General features: G+C 38.5%; 1 protein-coding gene and 1 long non-coding RNA gene across 2 annotated transcripts in view; one reads left to right on the forward strand and one right to left on the reverse strand.

Annotated features, from left to right (window-relative positions):
• The window catches only part of LOC116044282, a 20,016-nt gene extending 9,177 nt beyond the window's left edge, over positions 1 to 10,839 (forward strand). Inside the window, exon 3 of the long non-coding RNA XR_004103650.2 lies at positions 10,502 to 10,839. This is a non-coding gene — a long non-coding RNA (uncharacterized LOC116044282). The remainder of the gene's footprint in view (positions 1 to 10,501) is intronic.
• kcnj12a (potassium inwardly rectifying channel subfamily J member 12a) lies at positions 2,107 to 10,508 on the reverse strand. The gene is made up of 2 exons (XM_031291353.2): positions 10,271 to 10,508; positions 2,107 to 4,625 (listed from the first exon to the last, which is right to left on the reverse strand). The coding sequence occupies exon 2, from the start codon at positions 4,474 to 4,476 to the stop codon at positions 3,175 to 3,177; it is 1,302 nt and encodes a 433-aa protein (XP_031147213.1). The 5' UTR covers positions 4,477 to 4,625; positions 10,271 to 10,508; the 3' UTR covers positions 2,107 to 3,174.
• Positions 10,840 to 11,363: the final 524 nt, after the last annotated feature.

Raw genomic sequence — 11,363 nt, forward strand, 5'->3', positions numbered from 1 at the left:
ATTTCATTGTAGTATTCTGATAAAAACAGATAAATATTGATTGCTGTATTCTATCAAAAAGAACTTTGTATAAAAATAAGCAGGTTTGTTCAGCCTGGCTGCTCCCTATTATACTTTTTATGTTTCTATGCTTTTTACACTATAAACTTTTATATTGAGCTAAAACATGTGTGTGTTACTTTTTTAAGGGCTCAGGTCAACATCAAAGCTAAAACAATCTCCGAAATAATTATTCAGTAGAAATGCTTCACCTTTTTCTTTTTTTCTTTTTTTCTTTTTTACCACTGAGTAGGTGCAGAGGCTTCACACATTAGTGGATAGAACCTTCCCAGAAGGCAATGAGCATAATAAATGTTAAGGGTTGGGTACACTTCACTTATTAGCCAAAAAAAATGCTCTTTATATGTTACTACATCCCGCAATTTTCCAAAAAAGCAACCTATAACCACGAATACTGAGTTAATGACTATTAGTAAAATATTAGTCATTGTGACCAACATAACGACCACTTTATGGTTCTCCCCTGTGTTTTCATGTTGTAGTTTTTCACCATATCCTGTAGGTTTCCTTCTTAATACATATGTAATCTTCTATGTTTCAAAGTTAACTAAAATTGTTCCACAGGGACATAACATCTACGTTTTAGTGAGGTAATAGATAAACCGTTTTTTTGTGACACAACATAAACATGTTGAGGTACTTTAAATGATAAATTCTGACTAGGCATCTAGAATAAGGGATCATTTTTAAATGCTATTATCCATGCCAAAGAAAAAAAAGGTATTCATGCATTATAATTGTGTTTCTTAAAGTACTGTATATAGTAATGGTAAATGATTGAATCTATAACGACAACTTAAATGTTTAGTTGATTTGTTTTTAACTTGTTATTGAACAGGTATTTGTTTTTATCAATGGCATTTGTTTTAGGAATTATTTAAATCTGTAAAGATAACATTTGCAAACGGTAGACTCAAACACCTTTTTGGAATATGATCATCCTTTTTTTAAGATCAGTCTACACTGTTTTTGGAACATTACCTTAGAAACAATCGCTTCAAAACTTAAGTCTGACCTGCACTCATTACTTTGGTATCAAATCTGAGAACTCATATTCATACAAGTACAGTACAAACTAAATAATGCAGGGTCATTCTCCTCACTCCATTTCTTTCATTTGTTATCTTTGAATCAATAATATAAATATGCATGTTCAATAAATAACAAGAGAATCATTAAAATTATGCTTTCTAAAATGAATTCAGAAAGGTGTGCTTCAGTTTTTATTGCTTCCATTCAGACCTTGGTCCAGTGTCTCATTGTATTAGCATATTGCTAAAATGCATTTAGCTGTCTACAGTATGTGATGTTTGTAAATGCCAGAAGAATCAATATGAGGAGTGAAGGAGGAAGCTATTTTCTTCTTCTTTATTTTGTTTTACTGTTGCTCATGTTTATCTGTTTGGACAGCAATGAAAGGGATAACAGGTTTGTAGCCAAATTTAGTCTTGCATACATTCACTTCATTCTTTAAAGGATACATTTGTCATAAAATAATTAAATAATATGTTGTCATTAGTCTATTACCCAGGTAAAATTTGAAACAGAGATTGACTCTGTTATTAACAACGTAAAGAGCAGTTAAATGGATAGAAATGTAGGGCCAGCTAAAGTTGACTAACACATTTGGAGTATTCTAACCCTACTAGCATAATGCAAAGTGTTCTAGACACATTTGCCCTTATAATGCTTGTTCATTTAGCATTTGGGATGGATGCATGTTGGGTGATTAGAAATAATTCTCATTCTTGCATTCTTCCTGTGTACATTTTAAAGGTTTTAGCGATATGTGAAATGTTGACTATCAATTTCTTTGATAAACATAACCGCTACTATTTAAGTTTATGCATTTTTATTTTTTTTATTTCACGTTAAGCATTAGGTATTGATTAAAGCAATGTCATAACAATTTAATCTCACACAGAACTGAATAGGATTTCTGGCCCCTGATACTGTTAACAATATGCATAGATTCATTTTTAAGGACAAAAACATTAGTGTGGTCAATTTATAACGTATTTATAAATTTAACTACCAACATTCAAGTTTTAGTTTAACTTAGTTAATTAGATAATTTTTCAAGTTGTGAAAGTAAAGGTACATTTTAAGATGCATTCCTTTGTGGAGTTACAAATTGCTGCTATTAAGTTATTAATTGTATCAATACATACTTAGATATTGCAGCCTGTATCCTGCAATAAAAGATGTTTTATGGAAATACAAAATGTTAATTTAAGACAGTTGTCTACCATTTGTGCTTGTGTTTTGTTTACCTGACTACGTATCAATGTGTGTACATGACACATGAAATGTGTAGGCCAGTGCAGCCAAATCATGATGTTGGTGGCTTGTAAGATGTTTGTTTTTAAGATAAGGTTAAAATATGAGGCAATAAGAGATTATAAATAGACTGTTCCTCTAAAACATGTAATTTCTGTTCAACATATTCCTTTATGTTCTTTATAGTGCAATCAATTTTTCCTACTCACCCTACATCGGTAGATTTTGGGATCACACCAATACTAAAATGAAGTTGTTGAATTGTGTTGTTCTCAGTGGCTCACGGTCAGATGTTTTTTCACGGCTCGTTGCATCTGAACGCTGCAGTGCACGGATTTTCAATGTGTCACTGAACGCAGGTCCAGCAAATTACAACAATGCAAGGAGAGCTTAAGAGTAGCCTTGTAGCAAGTTTAAATAGCAACTTCTATTTTTTTGAAGTGATTTTGGAAACTGATACAACACACGAAACATAACTTAACTAAGTAATGTATTTACACCTAAGACTTGATTATAAGGTTCTGTCATAATAGTTTTTGATGCATCATTGAATACTCAACTCAAAATGACCATTCAGATTCAAGTTTCAATTAAGGAAGAAGGTCTTTCCCTAGCCTTTTCCTTGATTGTAGACATTCCTTACCACCATTTTCTAAGCTGTGTAGGCCTACTCTTGTTTTCCCCATTTCTTTCAGTTAAGTCCCTTTTACTGTTGTCTTATTTATTTTCCAATCTTTCACAGTAGTCAGCTTTTCCTATGGCACTTTGCATTGTTCTGCATTTTTACCCTTGGATAAAGTTATTGAAAGTTGGCCCAGGGTCAATGGGTAGAGGTCATATTTCCGACTCTCTACGATATGACCTGTGATCCAGCACCCTGGGGGGCTGTAAGCGTTCAAACTCATGTCGGCTGTTTCGGTCTGGGCTGAGGTTGGCCAGTGCCCTGTTCCCACCACCTACATCCTCCTCCTCATCATCGCGGCTTAGGAAGGCCAGCTCATTTTCATAGCAGAAGGAGTTAGAGCTGGGGACTAAAAATTTGTTCTCCACCATGTCCTTGGCACTGCAGCGGGGGGTGGACGGCACCTCGTAGGTTTTGTGAAAGTGAGAGTAATCCACCTTGTACACGTTCTTCTCCTCAAACAAGACTGGTTCGAAACGGTGACCCCAAAGGACCTCCGAGGCCAAGTAGGAGCTGCGAGCCTGTGTGGTCATAGCGGTGGCTTCAACCATCCCCTCCAAGATGACAACAATCTCAAAGTCTGCTGTCTCCAAGTCCTGTTTGCTGATCCCAAATAGGGGGCTTTCCTCATCTATCTCATGGAAAATAGTGATGGGTGAAACCAAGAAAATCCTGTCCAGGCCTTTATCAAAGCCCACATTAATGTCTATCTGGTCCAGAGGAATATATTCCCCCTCATCAGTGATCCGAGGTTTGATGAGCTGTGCCCTGACATGGGCCTCTACAATGTGGCTCTTGCGAAGGTTCCCAACCCTCCACATGAGGCACAGCTTTCCATCCCGCATGGCAATGACAGCATTGTGGCTAAACAACAGTGTTTGTGCTCGCTTCTTCGGCCTCGCCATCTTCGCCATGATGGCGCCAATCATAAAGCAGTCAATGATGCAGCCCACTATGGACTGGAAGACCACCATGAAGACAGCCACTGGGCACTCTTCAGTCACACAGCGATAGCCATAACCTATGGTAGATTGTGTTTCAATGGAGAATAGAAAGGCAGCCACAAATCCATTAACCTGTAGGACACATGGAGTGAAGTTATCATCTCCGGCGGGATTATCCAGATCTCCATGTAGCAAAGCAATGACCCAAAAGGCTAAGCCGAAGACCAGCCAAGAGACAACAAACACAAGAGTAAAGACTACCAGCATCCATCGCCAGCGAATATCGACACATGTGGTGAAGATGTCGGCCAAGTAGCGCTGCGACTTATCTTCCATATTGGCAAACTGCACATTGCACTGGCCATTCTTTTTGACGAAGCGGTTGCGGCACTTGCGGCGTGTGTGGATCTTGCCATTGCCAAAGCCGTTCATGCCATGCATGGTAGTGAGGCGAAGGCCCTCTTCCTCAGATGACACAATGCTGTAGCGGTTAAGCCTCCCCACACTCATGCTCCTGGCGGCGCTTCCAGGTGCAGGGTCAGAGCAGAAAGGCCGGCCTGGAGTGATTGAGGCCCTCACAGCTTGATCACTGGCTAAGCTGCATTTTAGGGAGTCATAGACAGGGAGATGGGTGGGAGCCTTGCGCTTTAATCCAATCCCTGTATGGAATGTCAGGAGAGGAGAACAATGTGAGTGTCTTTCTGTGACATAATGGTCAAATCACACCATACCTGTGTATGAAACATCACCAAAGAACAACAATGAAAGCTTTAGGAGACTGAATGGCAAAACAGTATAAAACATACATAATATTCAAATAGTTTTGCTACTGGCCCAAAAAGAAGACCACTGATATTAATAGATAATTTTACTGAATGAGATTTCTGTCTGTTAGAGCCCAATTGACAAAGTCACCATCATCACTTAAAGTTTTCTACATGTTCTATTTTAATAAAAATATGCTTTTTTGTTTGATATTCTAGATAAACCTGCATTAGATTAAGTTGATTTTGTATTTTACCATGTATTTAATGTGGTTGCTTGTTGCTAACAGTCAGGAGACAACAGAAGACCAGCTTCTAATAAGTTTGTCCTCTCACAAACTTTGATAATGAATATAATAGGAAACTATAGGGATTATAATAATTGCGTTAACAGTAAAGTTTTACAGTATGTTCAACATTGTTATGATTTGTAAGAACACGTTTCCCCCTGTCCTACTTTCCAGTACAAGGTTTATAGTGTTAGTATCATAGTACCGGTTATGTCAGTTATTCACACTCTTTCTCCTCGCCATCTTGCTTTCTTTAAACATCACGACTCAGTATCCAATTGGCCCTCACTGAAGGGTCCTCATGTCTTTTGATGTCAGCTCGTAAGTGAAGAGCTGGCCTCACAGCCGATCCACTTCTGTCACATGACATTTCCTGTGCTTTTCTCTTTCAAATTATGAAGACGGTTGGCAGTGGAGACAAACTAAGTCATCACCTACCAGATGTTTATTATTCTATAATGCAAAAATTTACCATCATGTGAGTCACTACTCGTATCTGGTTAGGTGTTTTATAAAATGAGGAGGGCTGTCATTTTTTAGGCCTACCAGCGATAGGAAGGCTATCACGTTAGGTTTTATCACGTCTTAGTTGTATTTATAGTTTATCAGCAGCATGCCATGCAGTCATCACACATGCAACAATCTGCGCTCTTCTATTTCTTTTGTGGTCTAAGTTTGCCATTGTCCTTTCACTACAATACCTTTGCTAGGGAATAGGGGGTTGTGTGTGTATTTAAACATACTCCTTGGGGATATCTATGTGTGCCACTGATTCCATGGACATGCAATTCCAGATGCTACGTACAGGGATGGAGAGCGAAGCACTATTTATATGACCCCATTCTGTACAATTTTCAGGATTATTAATCATGTTTTGAGGATGCAGTAAATTTATAGCACCTTACCATGGTGCTCCATACGTAATTATGTTCCATAAGTGGGTAGTACATTTATCCCCTGTGCAATGCCCTGTGTTACATATTTATTGTCATTACATTCTGGAACTTACAAGCTTACAAGAATATTATAAGACCCACACATACAATTATACACTTGATAATATATGTGTTAGTTTTGAATGTAATGAATCTGCAATATGTCAGTACGGCTGTCAAATGATTGTCTCGGTCAGGCAGCAGATAACCTGGCCCCTGCGCTGGATGTTGAGCCTCAGGCTCAAGGAGTTATGCCCTTTGGGGCTGGACTGAGGCCCCTTTGGGTGCAGACAGCTTTTATCGCCTGGCCACATCCGTTTTGTGTAAGCTGGCCTGATTTGGGCCCTGAAGATTTGACAGTTCACTCATGTGCATTCCCAAATCCCGGATGACCTGCCGTCTGCCCCACACTCACACTAATTCCATTTTCACTCACACTCTTTCAGGTGAAGGGTTCTTCTGATCTGGAGCCAGATTGCCTCATGCACAATCTTAAAACGTTCCCTTAGAGGTCAAGCACATACCTGTATCAGAAAAACATACTGTAGCTAATTGTTGTGTTCTATTTTTATACGTTTTGCTTTTTGACAATATCACACTACATTCCCAAAAGCACAGCTGTTGATGCTAAAAATAGTAATCCTACCACTCATTTCAAACATGTAAATCTGTAAATGTTTCAACCAAACTGGATTGTCTCGTCCTTTCTAATTGTATTTCACTTGACAGTTTAATTAAGTATTAGGTATGCTATATTTGCTCAGTGGCTCACCTGTGTAGTGGCAGGTGGGCTTGGCTGTATGTCATAGTAACCACACTGACTGTCTTATATAGTTGAGATGAATCTTAAGCCTGAAAGTCGTCTCAGCATTTCGCATTATACATCTTGGTCTCTACACTACACGCATGACCTGAGCAGCCCTACACGGTGCACAGTCTCCATATCATACTGCAGTCGTACAGTGTCAGGTGTCCAGTGAATTGGTCAAATGAAAGTAAAACCCCTCCCTGCGTCCGTGGAGTCATTCGATAAGTGCCTTAGAGTCTCAACCCATGCAAAAAGCCTTTGCTGTTGCTACACTGGAAGCTCTTTAAATCAGTTTGTCCTTCTGAGAGGTTGTGCATGTAAGGTTTGATTGTACATGGTGCTTGTCTCCAGCTCTTTGACTTGGATTTGACAGTAGTCTTTACTGTGCCAAAAAGTTTGACATTAGATTAAGCAACTGCTAGTGACAGCTGAATAGCTATAATTCCTAATTTCCTTATTTCAAATTAATTAGAAGTTAAAGGGGCAATTGGTAGTTATTTAGCCACATTACAGTAATTACAGGTAGAGCATACTAACATGTAATTTGAAAACCTGGTTGTATAGATGAAAAATAAGCATTATTTGGTATATATACAACTGCTTTAGTGCTGTTTTACCAATGTAAGTGAACCTGTAATGGACCTGAAAGGGTAGCCCCACACCAACTACCAACTACCAACTGATTATGTTATTACCCACAAATTAAGTTGTTTTCAAAAACTGGAACAATTAAGCAACAACTAAACATAAGCTTTCTGTATTGAGTGACCTGTCAATCAGTGTGGACATTATAGCAGGTTCCAGTCCTGACCTTTTTGTTTATATTGGGATCATCAAATCTTATATGAGAAGCTGCATGAAATGAGAGCTCAGAGAGAGGCCATTAGTAGTGTATTGTTGAATTTATATTATCTTGTCTTGCAGTTAAAACACTGAGTTTAGTATGTACACGACTCTTTGATTCATAAGACAGGACAAGGAAAATGATTTCCACCACAGCCAATAATTTCATGAATAACCTTTTGTGACTTTGTCTGCTGTGTGTGTTTTTGAGGAGTTAAGAGGAGTGACTAGGGGAGATGATACTGCTGATCAAGATGAATAGAATGAATAATTGGATGTGCAAAATAATGGAAGGGATTGGGGGGGAACAATGAGGTGTAGTGGGAGAGGGTACTTCATCTCAAGACAAGCATGCAGGAAACTGAGCTCAACCACTACGATCCCGGCCCACCTCCCAAGGCCATTGTGAAGGAAGAGCCGAGGCTCAGATGTCATTGTATTTTCCTATAGCTCACCACGCGGAACTCATCTCGTCTCAAGTAACCTTCAGGTATTTTCCTATAGAAAGTAACACCACTTTACCGTGCAGCAATGTTGTCTGATTGACAGTGTGTTATACAAACTAGCTCACAGTTTGTTTGTTTTTTCAAATATAATGCAATAACTGACACTTTGTCATTTCGAAGGCTGTTCATGGTTCAATTACTAGTGAAGAGACCTATAAGTTAGAACCAGACAGTAACCGACCCTGGAGGCTGTAGGATCCGGTATGTAGGCCATCCCCTGTGCTGAAATGCAATCTCAAGTGGTTGTAGAGAGAGGTGTTGATAAAAAAAATTAATCACCTTCTCACATTGTTATAACAGCTGGTATATTATATGCAAGTAGAACTAAATCTGTAGATTTTTGCTAGCTGCACTGTAGCTTTTCCACCTTTCAAACACCTGGTTCCCATTGATTGATCATTCCCACATGTGAGCTTCTCACTGGGCTTTTTTGATCTTTATTTGTGCAGTTTTTTAATTACTTGTACTCATTCACAAAGGCTGAATCACCCATATTAAAACTGAACTCTATAATTTCCAATTTTAAGTGACACCTGTTGGTTAGAGCTCACGAGCTTAGATACATTACTTTTAATACAGTACTGCTATATGTTATTAAGTCATACAAGAAGATTGATATTACTGTAGTTTTTTGTGGAGGCTTTCAGTGTGTACTACTGCATGCTAAATATCCCTTTTGGATAATAAAAGTGAATCAATCTGAACGAAGCTGAGATGAAAAGCAGGATGAGGTCATTGAACTGTCAGGCAATGCTGCATAATCTTCGTTCTCTTCACTCTCTGTCTCTTTTGTACCCTCACATCAGTGATGTCTTCATACACTGATAGAAAAGTACAATACCTGAAGCAACACATTTATCCATTAATACCTGCTCATGTCTGTCCACCAGTAATATTATGCTATCTGACATGCTGTGGTTAGGTATCAGGGCATTTATTATTAAGATGTTTGTTGAAGTTGAATTGGGAAGATGTAATGCAGAAATTAGTGTTTGTTTACATTGATTGAGGGCCTAAAATAATTATATTAGTCTATTATTATAGTCTATTGAATGCCTTTTAAACTAAATTAATTTAATTTCCGTCATTAATTAGAGTATCATATCTAAAGAGTAATAACACATTCCCATTACAGTGTACCAGATTTAAAATTGCTTATATTTATCTGATTCGTGGTCTTTAAAGATATTATTCACTTTACAAGGATAAGCAACATATAGGAAAGCAGCAATTCTCCAGAATGTTTTGTGGCTTTTTTATAAATTGTCAGTTAATTTTCACCTATTAATTTTCTGTTGGACTCAACATTTGATTATTTTATCATTTCAGCAGTTCTATTGTCCCGCTATATAGCGCATTTATATCCTCCCCTGTCTTAGCGAACAAGCTCAGATATGGATCGTGACAATGTAGAGATAAACTCCACGTTACTTCAGACTCAAACATCATTGACTGTTAACTTCAGGAGTTAATCTTTGTTTCAACTGAATACTTTCTAAGGTTTGTTTTTGTCTGTCTTCTAGTTACATTTCTTTTTCTTTGTTTTAACCCTGGGAGGCTCCCATCTCCTAAAGGGTTAAAACAAACAAACAAACAAACAAACTGAAATGTAACTAGCATGGCCTTCTTTGCCATTCGAAAATCTAAGATAAAGACTAAATGTGATTAACCCTGCATGAGTCTTAGGGTGGGGAAATCAACATCATTTAAAATATGTGTGTATCTGTATTCTACAGAACGGCTTCTGCTGTAGTAAAGCTATATACTGTGCACTTGTAAGTATGTGATCAGTAACACATTATTTGCTGTTTTAGCTCTGTACTACAGCACAGTGGAATTGAAATGAAACAACGAGACTACAGCAATGACTTTCAGCTTTAATTTGTGTTGCTTTTGTTTACATCAGATGAATTGTCATGGAATTTAAGCACTTTTCATACATTTTCTCCCAGTTTTACTGGTTGTGAACAACTGTATAAAAAAAATTAAAAAAAGATTTATGAATCTATAGTATTAGATGTGTAATTTCAACATGACTGTGGATGTGCTCCAAAGGGAATGCTTGAGAGTATACATTATAACACTACAGACCATTGACATCTGAACAAATATTGATCAGGCTGAAAGTTTGAGGTGAAGTTTTCTGTCCTTCTCTTACCTTTATTTCTACCTGTCCTCCCCCAGGCTGCAGAAGTAAAAGGTGGTTTCTTCTCTCCCAGGGTCAGTATTAACCAAACTGAGGCATTCTTTGCATCTGCCACCGCAGCTGCTCCTTTCTTGTGTGTTACTCTAATACTGGAGAAAACCACTCCACCATCTTCAGCACACGGCACAGACCCCCTTTGAATTTCTTCATCCTTGCTTGAACTCTTGTCTCTCTCTTTTTCAGGTGCTGTTGCGAGCGCAGATGAAACGCACCAGGCTGAATCACACCAGAACCAAATCGCTTTTGCTCGGTCAGTGCAAAACAGGTACGGAACGTTTAAAGAGGATTATCCCAGTGAAAATTAAGGTTTTTGTATCTCCATTTTCTGCGGCAATTTCTTCAGCTGGTCTTCTGCTCATCCTTCATCTTTATGAAGTCTTCACATTTGCCATAAAACTGTACAATATTCACTCACTCCTTATTAACTGAAAAGCTCTCTCTATCAATCTTTTGCAATCTGATCTAGTTGGACTGCTCTCTCTTTCTCTCTCTCTCTCTCTCTCTCTCTCACTCTCACACTCTCTCTCCCTCTGACTATTTCTTCGCCCTCTCTCTCTCCCGCCCTCTCTCCTCTCTGCCTCTCCCTCCCTCCAGTGGTGTCACAGAAGCTGCCATTTGCAGCCTCCCTCCCTCCCTCTCTCTTTTCTCCTCCACTCTCTCTTGTTGTCTCTCTTCCTCCCTCCCACATCATGGCACTACCAGTTGACAGCAACTTGATGCACAGATGTATCATTCAGAACACAAGCAGACAATCCACCATTGTATTTGATCAGATGTTAATAAGAAGTAAATGGAAGCAACATTATGCAGATGAAAGGCTTTCACAATGACTTCCCACATAAAATTAACAGCCCAGACTTTGCTGCCTTTTTTAGTCCATCTGCTCTGCTTTTACTCTAAGATAAGTCCTGTTATCCTACCATTTACCTTCATAGAAAAGAGCTAGTTAATGTGAGGTTATTTGTTTAGAATAAAGCAAATTCACAGAGCCTTTGCAGCATCAGGTGAGAATATTGATTGTTGTACAGCCGTGACATGACCGGGG

The sequence above is a fragment of the Sander lucioperca genome, chromosome 22 (genome assembly GCF_008315115.2).
Source record: "Sander lucioperca isolate FBNREF2018 chromosome 22, SLUC_FBN_1.2, whole genome shotgun sequence".
Lineage (NCBI taxonomy): Eukaryota > Metazoa > Chordata > Actinopteri > Perciformes > Percidae > Sander > Sander lucioperca.